The sequence below is a fragment of the Colletotrichum scovillei genome, assembly GCF_011075155.1.
Source record: "Colletotrichum scovillei strain TJNH1 chromosome Unknown Contig00005, whole genome shotgun sequence".
NCBI classification, from domain to species: Eukaryota; Fungi; Ascomycota; class Sordariomycetes; order Glomerellales; family Glomerellaceae; genus Colletotrichum; species Colletotrichum scovillei.
This window is the reverse complement of record NW_023336263.1, coordinates 734,621-747,870: the sequence shown is the minus strand read 5'-3', so window position 1 is coordinate 747,870 and position 13,250 is coordinate 734,621. Positions and strand designations below refer to the sequence as shown.

Here is a 13,250-nt window from a genome sequence, read left to right as displayed (position 1 = left end):
AACCCCATGTGCAATTGCTCATAGAAGTCTTCTTGCTCGTCACACCGTATACGTATGTGTACTAACTAACAAAACCATCAAAATGGCGTCAACTCATCCCGCAGACCTCAAGGTAGACGAGATCTACGACTACATCATCATCGGCGCCGGTATCTCTGGCATCAACACCGCATACTACCTCCAATCTCACGGCCCCAAGAACGCAAGCTACGCCATCCTCGAAGGCCGTCCACGGATGGGCGGGACGTGGGACTTATTCCAGTACCCCGGCATCCGTTCCGACTCGGACATCTACACCTTTGGCTTCTCATGGAACCCGTGGAAGGGCGAGAACCCCCTCGCAGGTGGCCCCGAAATCTGCGCCTACCTCGAAGAATCGGCCTCCGAGCACGGCATCGACAGACACATAAAGTACAACCACCAAGTCGCCTCCGCGGACTGGAACTCGCCAACCTGCAGATGGATCCTCAAGGCCTCAGTCACAGGAGGTAACGAAGGCACAAACGAGAAGCAACAGACAAAGACCATCGCCGCGCGGTTCGTCGTCCTCGGCACAGGATACTACGACTACGAACAGCCCCTCGCCGCCGCGATCCCCGGCATCGACACCTTCCAAGGCCACCTCGTCCACCCGCAATTCTGGCCCAAGGACCTAGACTACACCAACAAAAACGTCGTCATCATCGGCAGCGGCGCCACGGCCGTCACCCTCCTCCCCAACATCGCCACCGACGCCGCGCGCGTGACGATGCTCCAGCGAAGCCCGACCTACATCATCGGCATGCCCTCCCGCAAAGCCGGCCTGCAGCGCTTCATGCTCTCCATCCTGCCGAAGTCCGTCTCGAGCCGGATTCTGCGGGTGCAGTATTTCCTGTTGTCGTATATCTTGTACTACTACTGTCAGTGGTTCCCCGGCTCCGCACGCCGGTTCCTGTTGGGCGCGGCGAAGAAGCAGTTGCCGCCGAATATCCCGCTCGATCCGCACTTTAAGCCGCGGTATAACCCCTGGGAACAACGTCTTTGCGTGTGTCCGAACTCGGATTTCTATCAGGCGCTGCGGTCTGGGAAGGCGGATGTGGTGACGGATACTATTGAGGAGGTGACAGGCTCCGGCATCGTGTTGAAGTCTGGAAGAGTCCTCCACCCAGACATCATCGTCACGGCAACAGGTCTAAAGATCCGCTTCGCCGGCTCGATCGCCCTCTCCGTAGACGGCCGGCGCGTGGACCCCAACACCAAATTCGCCTTCAAGGGCTGCATGCTGCAGGATATGCCGAACATGGCCTACGTGTTCGGGTACGCCAACGCGTCGTGGACGCTCGGCGCGGAGGCGACGAGCTCGTTTTTGGTGAGGTTGTGGCGTGGGATGGAGAAGAAGAGGTTGAGAGCGGTGACGCCGCTGCTCGAGGATCCGAATATGAAGCCCAACGCGATGATGCCGCTCAAGTCGACCTATGTGCGGAATGCCGCAAAGGTGTTTCCCAAGGCTGGGTCGGGGCGGTGGGCGCCGAGGAAGAATTATTTGATGGATCTGTGGACGGCTATGACGAGTGATGTGTTTGCTGGGATGAAGGTGCAGTGATTGTGTACGCATCTTGTTGAATGACTGAGATGAATGAGATATTGGGACTGTTTGGAAGGGCGATTCGTGGATTGCCAGTGTATGTGCCTCATCATATTAGCGTTGTCCAAGGGACCGGAATCGACAGAGTGTCTACTGAAGGACTGCTGGTCTATAAATGTTCTACTGACGTCTTGCGTCTTTTCATCTGAGAGGTAAGCATCTCTCGCTTGATTCAGACAAATGACCTCTACCAATGCTGTCTCTAGCCCGCCTAAACTTTACTCCGGCTGCCCATCCGCCCAAACGACAATATTCTTCGGCGGATCCTCCAGCCCATTGAAGAACGCAACAACATCCTTGTTGCTATACCGCATACTAAAATGCGTCAAAATAAACGTCGTCTTGGGCCACTTGCGCACCACTTTGTCGAGATCCTTCCACTTGGTATGCTTCGTCTTCTCCGCCTGCGCATCATGCTCATCATACAAGAAACTGCACTCGGTAATCACCACCGGGATCCCCTGCGACAACCACTCCGGCTCAGCAGCCAGCGTCGACGCCGTCGTATCACCAAGGAACGCAAACACGGGCGTCGTCACGGGCGCCGTCAACTCCACGCCCGACTGCCGCAGGCTCTTGAGCTCCGGGCCGGGAAGCGAGGTATACTCGGCCTTGAGCTTATGCGTCGTTGTCCGGAAGACGTAGCCTACGGCGGGACGTTGTGGTCGCACTGAAACACGAGGGCGTCCATGCCCTTGAGGCGTCGCAGCGGCACCACGTCGCCGTGTCTGACGGCCGTCGTGACGTGCGTGCCCAGGAACGCCCTCTCCCCTTCCGTCCTGCCATCCTCGTCGGTGCCTTTACCGTCGACCTTGAGACCCACGGCCTCGGCGTCGCTGCTGGTTGTGAGACCGCCGCGGTTGAGGAGGGTCTTTGCGAGGCAAAAGTCGTCAAAGGCCTTCTTCATCTCGACGGGGCAGAAGATGTCTGGTGGGTCTTCGCGCTTGGTGAAGGCCGGGGCGAGGAGGCAGTGGTCTGAGTGGCCGTGGGTGATGAAGATGTGTTTTGGGCGCAGGTTGTTCACGACCAGGCCTGCGTCGAGGAGGAGGTTGAGTTGGGGGATGACGAAGGAGGTGTGCCATGCTGCACGAGACTTGCCGGTCAGGACGTATTGGTGGTAGGGTTTTGGGAAGCGCCATTCGAGGATCTCGGACCGGCTTGATTGCGGCAGAGGGGTTGCGAATGTGGCCATTGTGATGTTGGCTGGGAGTGGTGTCTTGGCTGAGTGGGTGGGTAGGGGGGCGGGAGTTGAGGAATACGGCGTCGGGACCGGGGCCGGGGAAATCTGGGCCTGGGGTAGATCCGGGGTAGCTGGAGCTGCTGAGTTTCTTGATAGTAGAATGCTTTTGATGCTCCGGAAACTGAAATATCCTATCTGGAGTCTGTGTTGCAAGCTCTTGGTCATGCAACCAAGACGCAGGGTTTGTCCCGAAAAGAGCCTTTTCAACTGCTCTTGCGATTCAATATGGTATCTCTGAGGTTCCCTCAATACCGATGACTCTTTTACTTGAGGATGGCTCTACGCTGTGGCTCAATTAGTTGTTTGCCACAGTCTCGAGGCCGATCGATGACAGACAATGAGACGTGCCTTATGCCAAATTGGCTGATGATGAATGTATTAGAGGCTCAAATCTGCCCAAGCAATAGGTCAGACGGTGTGGCTAATGATGTCCCGGTCAACCTTCACCAGACGGAAGTCACAGTTGAGGCATCGAGTGAGCGCGACGATGGCAGAAATTTTGCTGACGTCATCACGAACACCTCTTAACTCCGATGCATCGGACATTGTGCCACCTGCCTCCATCGTCGTCTACATTCAGGGCTTTGATGCACCTAACGCAACTGATTATGTCCGTCGCTAATTCTACCGAGTAATTGAAGCAATCACCCACTGGCATCAACACAGACTTCAAGAACACGCTGCAATGTGCCTGGATTGCTGCGCCCATCACGCGGCTGCACGGCACATGGCATCCTGCCGCAGGGCCCTCATTAATGTAGGTAGGTTCCTTAATGTTGAGCGATGACACTCTCGCTGCACGATATGTAGGGCAGGTTACTCCATCAAGAACAACTTCAAAAGAGCTAGATATCCTGCCGTAGGGATCGGGACATCTTCCAAGACTTTAACGTCCAGCTGTCCTTTCGCACTTTCGGACCTTCGCAGCTTCGCACATTTGGGCAAGAAATGGGTTAGTCCTATCTGTGACATGAAAGAGTTCAAAGGTTGGTTGAGGTGCCTTTAGGTAAAGCATTCGACGATGACAACTCACAGCTTCATCCTGAGTGGTCAGAATCCCCAGCTAAACTCAATTAGGCGATTTTACCCGGCATTTCCTGAGTGGTCAGAGCAGTCACCGCTCGCCCGAACCTGGCAGCGCCTGCGGTTCCGAGCAGGGCCCCACCAAAACAGCCGTGCAAACCGATACCTCCGGTCCCGGAGAGTGGGTCGCTGAGGGTCCACCTCTGATAAGGACACCCGGAGGTTAGAGGGCCAGAGCTTATCGTCTAAGGTTTCCCCATCCAGTCCCTCGTCTCGCCCTTCCCCCCACTTTCTGGTCGTTTCTCCCCTCCATGTCTCTTCTGCATCACTTCCGATGGGAGTCTCCAAGCAAGACCAACGATTCTTCCATGTCCCCCGCGCTTGAGCTAACCTGGAGTTTCTTGGAGTTCTCTCGATTCCCTGGAGACGAACCGTCGGAAATTCGCAGCTAATGCACAGTCTGTGTGCGACCGTCCTTATCGGGTTGACCAGACGAAACGTTGACCACGCCTTACAACTTGCATCCTATCCTGTACCTCAATTCCGCGATACTAAGAAGCTAAAGCTAAAGCTCTTATCAAACCAATTCCGACTTCTCCACCGTGTCCAATGACTTGACTTATCGAATCGCAACGGCTTACAACGCCCTTTGCCAATTGGCATGACGCGCCACATAGCTTGTGCAAGGTACGGTGCACACTCGTTTGTCGTCTGAACGGCCCCCGAGAGATACCCCAGGTCGCCATGGGCTTGCATTGCCTGATCCGGCTGGTCTTGGAGGGATGAGTCGCGCATCGGATGAGAACGAGAGAGCGCGCCTATCTTGCGCGCTCCTGGTCGGAAGAAGAGGGGCGAGGGGCCTCACTCTGGGGATCCCCTTGATCGATTTGGAGATATAAGCTGTAGCTTTATCTAGAGCTCGACTTCCCTCAATCCCCAATCGCAATTCTCTCGATACCCTCCACACTCGCCATTGACTTCTCGAAACACCTTTCTCTCTCTCGGTGACAAGGAAACCTGTATAACCATACACGCAGAGAATCTTCACACCACCACAGAGACACAAACACAATGGCGCCACCGCACCCTCTAGATCCCCTCTCGTCCGCAGAGATTGAAAAGGCCATCGCCGCCGTCACAAAGGCCCACGGCGATGTCTTCTTCAACGTCGTCTCCCTCCACGAACCCCGCAAGGCCGAACTGACAAAATGGCTCGCCTCGCCCTCGACAACACCCCTCCCCGCCCGCATCGCCGACGTTGTCGTCATCGCAAAGGGCGGCAAGGTCTACGACGGCCTCGTTGACCTCGCCTCCGGCGCCATCACCAAGTGGGAGCTCATGCAAGGCGTGCAGCCCATCGTCAGTTCCCCCTCCACCACAATTGTTTCCCTCGCGAGTCCAAGACTAACACCACAACCACAGATCACAATGGAAGAGCTCCAAATCGTCGAACACATCTGCCGCACCGACCCCAAGGTCATCGAGCAGTGCGAAATCTCCGGCATCCCCAAATCAGACATGCACAAGGTCTACTGCGACCCCTGGACAATCGGCTACGACGAGCGCCACGGCAACACCATCCGCCTCCAGCAGGCCCTCATGTACTACCGCCCGGACCCGGACACCTGCCAGTACCAGTACCCCCTCGACTTCTGCCCCATCTACGACGCCGACAAGCAGGCCATCATCGCCATCGACATCCCCACCGTCCGCCGGCCCCTCAGCAAGGCCGCCCCCGTCGACTACACGCCCGCCGCTGTGAAGAAGCAGTCCGGCGGCTACCGCACCGACCTCAAGCCCATCAACATCACCCAGCCCCAGGGCGTCTCCTTCCAGATGCAGGGCCGCCAGATCGCCTGGCAGAACTGGAACTTCCACATCGGCTTCAACTACCGCGAGGGCATCGTCCTCAGCAACATCACCTACAACGACAAGGGCAATGTCCGCCCCATCTTTTACCGTTTATCTCTTGCGGAGATGGTCGTCCCCTACGGAAACCCGGAGCACCCTCACCAGCGCAAGCACGCCTTCGACCTCGGCGAGTACGGCGCCGGATACATGACGAACAGCCTCTCGCTCGGCTGCGACTGCAAGGGCGAGATCCACTACCTCGACGCCGAGTTCCCCACCCGCAACGGCGGCGTGCGCACCATCAAGAACGCCATCTGCATCCACGAGGAGGACAGCGGCATCCTCTTCAAGCACACCGACTTCCGCGACGACTCCGTCATCGTCACCCGCGGCCGCAAGCTCATCATCCAGCAAATCTTCACCGCCGCAAACTACGAATACGCAATCCAATGGATCTTCCACGTAGGTTTCCCTTATTGAAATTTCAGAGACAAGAGACTAACACCCCACCAGCAAGACGGCACAATCCAGCCCGAAATCAAACTCACCGGCATCCTAAACACCTACTCTCTCAACCCAGGCGAAGACACAAAAGGCTGGGGCACCCAAGTCTACCCGGGCGTCAACGCCCACAACCACCAGCACCTCTTCTGCCTGCGCGTCGACGCCAACATCGACGGCCCCCGCAACACCGTCTTCGTCGCCGACGCCGTCGCCTCCGACGCGCCCGTCGGATCCCCCGAGAACTTTTACGGAAACGCCTTTTACGCCAAGAAGACCAAGCTCGACACCACGGGCAAGTCAAAGACTGATTATGACGGGTCGACGAGCCGCACCTGGGAGATTGCGAATACGGATAAGCTGCATCCGTACAGCGGGAAGCCGGCGAGTTATAAGCTTGTGAGCAGAGAGGTTCCTGGGTTGCTGCCCAAGGAGGGGTCGTTGGTGTGGAAGCGCGCTGGTTTCGCGAGACACGCTGTGCACGTCACAAAGTGTAAGTCTCCCTTCTCCCTCCCCCTCTCTCCTTCTCATTACTCCACCACCTCTTCGGTTGGAATAAAAACTGACCAAACCCAACAGACCGCGACGACGAACTCTGGCCCGCGGGCCGCCACGTCCCCCAAACCTCAGGCGAGCCCTCCTCCGGCATCCCCGAATGGATCGGCGACGGCACAGAGTCCATCGAGCAAGAGGACATTGTCCTCTGGCACACGTTCGGCGTCACCCATATCCCCGCGCCCGAGGACTTCCCCATCATGCCCGTGGAACCCATCACCCTTCTCCTGCGGCCGCGCAACTTCTTCGCGAACAACCCCGTCATGGACGTCCCGCCCAGCTACTGCAGTACCCCGAGCCAGGTCGCGGCCGGCAAGGGCGCGCTGGAGGCGGCGGATGGGGTGAGCAAGCTTGCTTTTACGGGCGGTGCGGCTGCTGGGGAGTCGTGCTGTGCGCCGGGGAAGAGTAAGTTGTGAGGTGGTTGGTTTCTGTACGCAGAAATTCTGAATGAAGCGTTTTAGATAAAATATTTAGGCATGCACATAGTATTGAATAGCAAATTTTCGTTTGACAGCGCATGGCTGCTTCTCTTGTGTACTGTATGATAGAATCCTATGCTCTGCAGACCCATAGCGCTTTCCCAGGGCTTCACTTCAATCGAGAAGAACAAGCGTTCCGCCCATCTCCCAACCCGCAGAGGATCGTCAAGTGCGATAGCGCAGGGAGACTGACCCGATAATGAATGACAGTCGATACTAGCCACCAAGACACGCGTCCACTAGACAGCAAAGGCAGAGTATCGTGGTTGGTCTTTTTGGACTTCGTTAGCACGAACACTCTGACACTCGGGTGCGGCACACGTACAATTGAGAGGTGGAACTTGTGGCAACCCCATCCATGCCGGCCAACCAAGTCGATAGTAGAAAAACTTCTAGACTTCGCCTTGGAAATGGGAGTCGGTGCTATCTGTCCTAAATGGAGTCTGGCTCAATCTTCGCATCGGGAACTTTGCCACCGGTCTCTTTGGCATTGGGAGGAGTTTCCTCGGGAGCGGCTTCCTCGGGAGTGGCTTCTGCACCCTTGTTGGCGAACTGCAGACGAGCCATGAGGCCTCTGAGAAGCGAAGTCGTCTCGAGATCATAAGCAGGCGCTCTGGAGAGAGATAAGACATATTTGGGCGCGGTTCGGGGAGGTCCATGGGCGGCGTCCATGGCAGCGATGGATCTCATGAGGAACAGCTGCAGCTTACCCTCATCGGCAAGGAGCTCCATCATGATTTCTATGTCGACCCTGTTATTCCAATCGCATTAGCCTCGCGTTCAAACTCGGTTGTTAATGGGAGAAAGGAGTGATACGAACACTCCCTCCTTTACCGCGCGGTCGATAACGGTTTGGTAGCAACGCGCATTCTCCAGGCTCATCTCCAACAAGGTGATCAGAGGCCCAACGGCAGGGTGGAGGATCGATATGGTGGATGTGGCTAGGTTGGCATGCCTGAGCGCTTCTTCCGCGTGCTCAACATAGCCCTCGGGGAGATCAGCAAGCAAAGAATGGAGAACGGATTGTTCTCTGGAAAGAAGCCCTGATTCCAGAAGAAGCGCGGCCGCAGCCTCCTCGACGACGGAGCGTGGAGCTTCAGAATTAGACAGCTCCAAAACTGAGTAGAACCGCGATTTGAGTTCTTCTGCGAGGTGTTACCATGTGGAAGGTACGGGGCGAGGCAATTAGGCTGACATACCTCTGCGGAAATTGGGTGGCTCTGTTCTGTTGGGAGTAGCCATGGCTGCAGATCATGTGTTGTGATGATCAAGTTTGATGTGAGAGAGAAGAGTGTCGAGCTTCGGTTGCTGGATTGATGGATGCTGTTGGAAGGGTGATGTATGTGGAAGAAAGCAAAGACGAAGGAAACCAGAAGGAAGTACCCTGACGAAAGAGGCAGTCTGTATTGCCTCAATGAAAGGACCCAGGGTAAGCAGTCGAGCCTGCCGACTGTTGACTTCAGGGTCGCGTTGGAAACCGGCACTTCAAGATATCTTTGATACACCATCAAATGGGAACAGAAACAGTCAGATTCGTATGAAAAAATACACGTCATGTCATGTAATGGTATTATCAATTCGACAATGATTTTGTCGCATTGTATGGCTAAATCCCTCAAGCAAATATTTCTCCCTTGCTGGAGCCATTTAGGGCTTCCACCTGAACGCAGGGTGCTTCCAATCCAAATCACTCTCTTCTTGTCTCGACAAGCCCTGCAACTCGGCCTCGACGTTTCGGGCCTCGCGTTTACGGTTGTCTCGCTTCATCCAGAACAACGTGAGAGTCGAAGTGATCAAAATCATACTGCAGGTCGCCAGGTTCAATCCGTTGCCGATTGGGTAGTTGGGTGCGTCCCATGGCAAGAAAGCCCACTAATGCCACGAGTTAGTATACAATCAAAGGCAATAATGGGGAAGGGGTTAATCTTACAGTTGAAATGAGGCCTCCCACGTTGCCAAACATGACGTTTGTTCCAATCGCTGCGCTGCGCGCCGTGTCGGACACAACGTTCGCGGCGACCTGGGCGTTCGTGAGGGCGCCGAGGGCGAAGACGGCTGATGTGATGAGGAAGGTGGCACCGTAGCGCACCGAGAGGTCCTTTGAAGCCAGGAACATGATATAGCCGATCATTGCTAGCGGTGCGGACATCATGAAGAAGATCTGTCGACGGTCGAGGCGCCAGCTGAGCAGTGGCAGTAGGACGGTGAAGAAGGCTCCGACAACATAGGGAGGGACGGTGAAGAGTTGTTGGCGCTGGACAGTCGCCGTGGGGTAGATACCCCTGACGATCGTCGGCAGGAAGAAAGCGAGACCTTGGACAGTGACGTTGTTCAGAAGGAAGACAAACGATGTTGCCAACGTAACAGGTGCGAAAATTCCCCGACGGAGTTTCTTGGTGTCCATCTTGTCGAGAACTTGAGTCTGACCAACACGCTCGGAGCGAACACGGGTCTCAGCGAGATCCTTTTCAGCCTCAGTGAGCCAGCGAGCGGAGGCGGGGCGGTCGGTAAGGGTAATGAAGCCGATGAGTGCCAGCCCAATTGTGATGATTCCTTCGATGGCAAAGATCATGCGCCATGTATGGATGCTTCCGAATCCATCGAGGCGAAGAATTGCAGAAGCCAAGAGACCGCCGAAAGCTCCAGCCAAAGGCGCCATAACAATGTACAAGCTGAGGCGGAAGGCGAGTTCGGATCGTCGGTACCAACGGGACAGGTAGTAGGCGATACCTGGCAACATGCCAGCCTCAAAGATGCCGAGGAGAAATCGGACTGCCATGAGCTGGGGTACGGTGTGAACGAAAGCGGTGCCGACTGAGCAGATGCCGAAGAGCAAGGTGGTAAGGGGGAGGAACCATCCAGGCCCCATGACCTTGCAGAGGATGTTGGCGGGGATTTCGAAGAGAATGTAGCTGATGTAGAAGACACTGAGGGTTCCATTGTAGTCGTAGCCTGCCATGCCGAGGTCCTTCTCGAGACCTGCAATGCGAGCGTTGCCTGGGGGAGTTGTAAGTGGCTGTCAACACTGTAACGAGCCGAAGGAAACAAACCAATGTTGGCTCTGTCAATGAAGCAGAAGAGGTAAAGCAGAGCGACCGTTGGCACAATCATGAGATCGATCTTTAGCCTAAGCTTTCTCTCTACGGTCGGGTCGTACGCAAGAGACTGCTCGGTGTGCCTGACGATAAGGGGTCAACCAGGTTTCTGGGTAACAGTGCGCTGTGTGTGTCTTACTTTTCCGGGTCAAGCTTCGCGTCGTACGAGGACCTTTGCGCCATCTTGGCGTTGATGTCGTCGATGTTCTCGACGGTGGGCTTATCGTTACTCATGATGAAAGGAGAACGCGGTGAGTCGCTCAGCCGGATGCCTTTGTGAGCGAAATGTCGACTTCGGCGTTGTGTCGAAGAGGTATCCTGGGGTAGGAAAACTCGCGAATCTGGCAGGGGATGAAGGACCCTTTTCAATGTCGAGACGACTGACTCAACAAAACACTGTCTCAAGGGGGCCAGCTGGAAATCCCGTAGGCTGGTCCAGGCTGGCGAGATAGATATCTCATTAGCGACCCTTGTCTTTCCCCCTTGTCCCAGATTGGGGGTGGAGGCGTGGCACCTAGCTACCCCAGACGGGTTATCCCACACACCAAACAACGCGGGGTAGACATCCACCAGAGCGGACGCCTCTTTTCACATCCAATCTGCATCGGGTGCGAGCTCGGGAAACGGCACCAAGGCAGCACCAAGCAACACTTGCAGGACCGCGGCCCATGTTATCGGATCCATTCCACTCCCACATCGGGGGACATGCCAGCCAGTGAGGAAGATGCTCACTCTGATGACGTGTTGAGATGGTAATTTGGGTCTGCTACGACCGTTGCAACGATGCCAGTCTCAGGGATGGCGAACAAGCAACAATGGTGCAAGATTGACGATGTGATGAGATGGATGTATGTTTACGCGCTGCAGCAGCAGCTGCTTCGAGGTAACTGCAGCAGCGGACACGAATATTTGACCGAGTCTTCTCTTGCAGCCGTGCCGATAAGCAGATGCCAGAACTGCAGCTTCCCGAATAGAGCATCACATTGCGCCAGCTTCTGTGCCTCTCCCTCTCCAGACTCGTCGACAACGGCTTTGGTCGCAAGCAGCCCTTGTCCAGCCTTCCATGTCGACTAGGCTCAACTCGGCGTAACTGGGGAGGAATGCAGATCACGCTCCATTCCCGACACGTTTCGGGAGTCAATATCGGCACTCCTAGTCGGCAACCAGAGCATGAGCTTAGATTACAGGCGGCGGACTTTAGATTCGGGCTTGCATCTGTACGGGAGAGAAAACCACACCGGGCACAAGTTGCAGCTGCCATTCGTGCGTGCGTGCGTGGGGCGGATGCGAACTAGGTAGCTGGACCTTGTCAAGCACGGGGTTTGAGCGCCGCATCATATATCAGATGCAAGACCTCCGGAGAGCCGATTGGAAGAGGTCGCGAATGGTTGAGTTGGTTTTCCCATGAACGCGCGCGGCTTCATCCGCTATTGCGACGTGCCAACCTTGGAGTCGTGGTGATGGAACTCAAATTGGGGTCCGGCGGAGTCTAGTCATTGTCTAGTCGTCCGTGGTTGTGAATAGGCTGGGACACCACGTTGCTGTCCCCCTGCCCCTCTTGCTTTCGACAGGTCGACCCCCAACTTGCATTTCTCCAACTTTGCTTTTGGTGTTCGGATGCTGTGACCAGCTGATCTTTGGCTTGTTGAGGCGCTTTGCTGACTTCTGCTTGCAGTGAAGACCGCTCTGAAATCCGGGAAATCCGCTTCTCGGAAAGTCCGCCAGAACATGTTCATTCCTGAATCCGCAACAGGTCAATGAACTGTTGAGTATTTCGCTAGCTCGGAACGACCGGTGGTATAAGAAGGCGCCAAATTCCTCATTGCGACGGCGTACTTTTCTCCATCGGATCTGGAATCATCGACTATCGGAAAGGGGGTTTCGGAAGTCCTCTCTTTGCGACTTGGCCTGGCGGGGTTGGTGCTCTGCGCCGTACGGAAAGCGTTCACGGCTTGTGTCAACGGGTTCCGAGCTTACAAGGCCGACCATGGGCGTCTTCTCTTGGCAAATGAAATGCCTCATCTTGTTTCGCGGGGGTGGTCATTTTTTGGCGCCATCCGAGCGAAAGTCTGTTGTTGTCCATGGCAGCTTCGGCGAACTCTTGCCCAAATGGTCATTGATCCAGCAAAACAATGTCGTTATCCACGACTGATGATTGCCCACGATCGAGAACCCGTCCTGCTATGATAATTGATGGGGGGAGCTGATCCGGGGAAGGGTAGGGACACATCCGAAGCCCAGAACCTGGAGAAGCGGGAAAAGCTAAGCTTAACGTCGATAGCGTCGAATCCCGCCAGACTGGGCCGTGGCTGTACTCCGTACATGGTCCCACGCGAGATGGCGTAGATTGATCGCTTGGAAACACACACATTGAACCCATCGACTAAGGCCGCTCGTGTGTTCCTTGAGGCCTCAAACTGCATCGAGTTCCGGAGATGTGGTCGCCCAAACGGTCGTGCGAGGGCTGCGTGCGAATATCTACCACATACATGGTTTCTCTGCCCAGCGTGCTATGTTTGACTCGAGATAATTGGTGCTGGGTAGGTGCCCTGACTGTTGGGGGGAACGGTTTGATTGAAGTTCCTTTGGAAGTTTTGGTTTGAGAAAGCAACAGCCAGGTAATGGCCCCTTCCGGCGGCAGTCCGGTCTAGAATCCGCGGTCGATCTGGGGAGTCCCCAGAAGTTGTTACACAGTACATACAGTGATGGAAACGAACGACAGCAATGGAGTCGTGGATTCGTGGTTAATGGGTTGAGAACTTTGAGAGGGGGAGCATCGCCTGAGCTGCCTCGTTGTGGACCAATAGAATTCGGCCTTGAGTACGTACCTGACACACGGTCTGGTTGGACAAAGACGACCCACCTCGCTGGGACTTGCACGT

At 55.6% G+C, this 13,250-nt stretch overlaps 5 protein-coding genes across 5 annotated transcripts; 2 read left to right on the top strand and 3 right to left on the bottom strand.

The window, feature by feature from the left end:
* Window positions 1–82: 82 nt before the first annotated feature.
* On the top strand, window positions 83–1,582 carry HER10_EVM0008957 (uncharacterized protein; the record flags this gene model as incomplete). Its single annotated transcript, XM_035478462.1, has 1 exon — window positions 83–1,582. The coding sequence occupies one exon, from the start codon at window positions 83–85 to the stop codon at window positions 1,580–1,582; it is 1,500 nt and encodes a 499-aa protein (XP_035334231.1).
* A 260-nt stretch (window positions 1,583–1,842) lies between these two features.
* On the bottom strand, window positions 1,843–2,816 carry HER10_EVM0006409 (uncharacterized protein; the record flags this gene model as incomplete). Its single annotated transcript, XM_035475993.1, has 3 exons — window positions 1,843–2,241; window positions 2,283–2,567; window positions 2,649–2,816. 3 exons carry the CDS (start codon window positions 2,814–2,816, stop codon window positions 1,843–1,845), a joined length of 852 nt encoding a protein of 283 aa, XP_035334049.1.
* A 1,394-nt stretch (window positions 2,817–4,210) lies between these two features.
* HER10_EVM0010307 (copper amine oxidase) lies at window positions 4,211–7,414 on the top strand. Its single transcript, XM_035479771.1, has 4 exons — window positions 4,211–5,246; window positions 5,310–6,200; window positions 6,252–6,732; window positions 6,819–7,414. Exons 1-4 carry the CDS (start codon window positions 4,959–4,961, stop codon window positions 7,208–7,210), a joined length of 2,052 nt encoding a protein of 683 aa, XP_035334322.1. The 5' UTR covers window positions 4,211–4,958; the 3' UTR covers window positions 7,211–7,414.
* A 291-nt stretch (window positions 7,415–7,705) lies between these two features.
* Window positions 7,706–8,515, bottom strand: HER10_EVM0000042 (uncharacterized protein; the record flags this gene model as incomplete). Its single annotated transcript, XM_035469839.1, has 3 exons — window positions 7,706–8,024; window positions 8,094–8,418; window positions 8,473–8,515. 3 exons carry the CDS (start codon window positions 8,513–8,515, stop codon window positions 7,706–7,708), a joined length of 687 nt encoding a protein of 228 aa, XP_035333629.1.
* Window positions 8,516–8,756: 241 nt separating this feature from the next.
* HER10_EVM0006348 (major facilitator superfamily transporter) lies at window positions 8,757–13,091 on the bottom strand. The gene is made up of 4 exons (XM_035475935.1): window positions 10,508–13,091; window positions 10,324–10,451; window positions 9,204–10,270; window positions 8,757–9,145 (listed from the first exon to the last, which is right to left on the bottom strand). The coding sequence occupies exons 1-4, from the start codon at window positions 10,600–10,602 to the stop codon at window positions 8,921–8,923; spliced, it is 1,515 nt and encodes a 504-aa protein (XP_035334046.1). The 5' UTR covers window positions 10,603–13,091; the 3' UTR covers window positions 8,757–8,920.
* Window positions 13,092–13,250: the final 159 nt, after the last annotated feature.

Coding starts and splice junctions, on each gene's coding strand:
- HER10_EVM0010307 (XM_035479771.1), top strand. CDS start 4,959: ATGGCGCCACCGCACCCTCTAGATCCCCTCTCGTCCGCAGAGATTGAA. Junction 6,201..6,251: donor CAATCCAATGGATCTTCCAC/GTAGGTTTCCCT, acceptor ACACCCCACCAG/CAAGACGGCACAATCCAGCC. Junction 6,733..6,818: donor CGCTGTGCACGTCACAAAGT/GTAAGTCTCCCT, acceptor CAAACCCAACAG/ACCGCGACGACGAACTCTGG.
- HER10_EVM0006348 (XM_035475935.1), bottom strand. CDS start 10,602: ATGAGTAACGATAAGCCCACCGTCGAGAACATCGACGACATCAACGCC. Junction 10,452..10,507: donor GCGAAGCTTGACCCGGAAAA/GTAAGACACACA, acceptor CCTTATCGTCAG/GCACACCGAGCAGTCTCTTG. Junction 10,271..10,323: donor CATTGACAGAGCCAACATTG/GTTTGTTTCCTT, acceptor CAACTCCCCCAG/GCAACGCTCGCATTGCAGGT.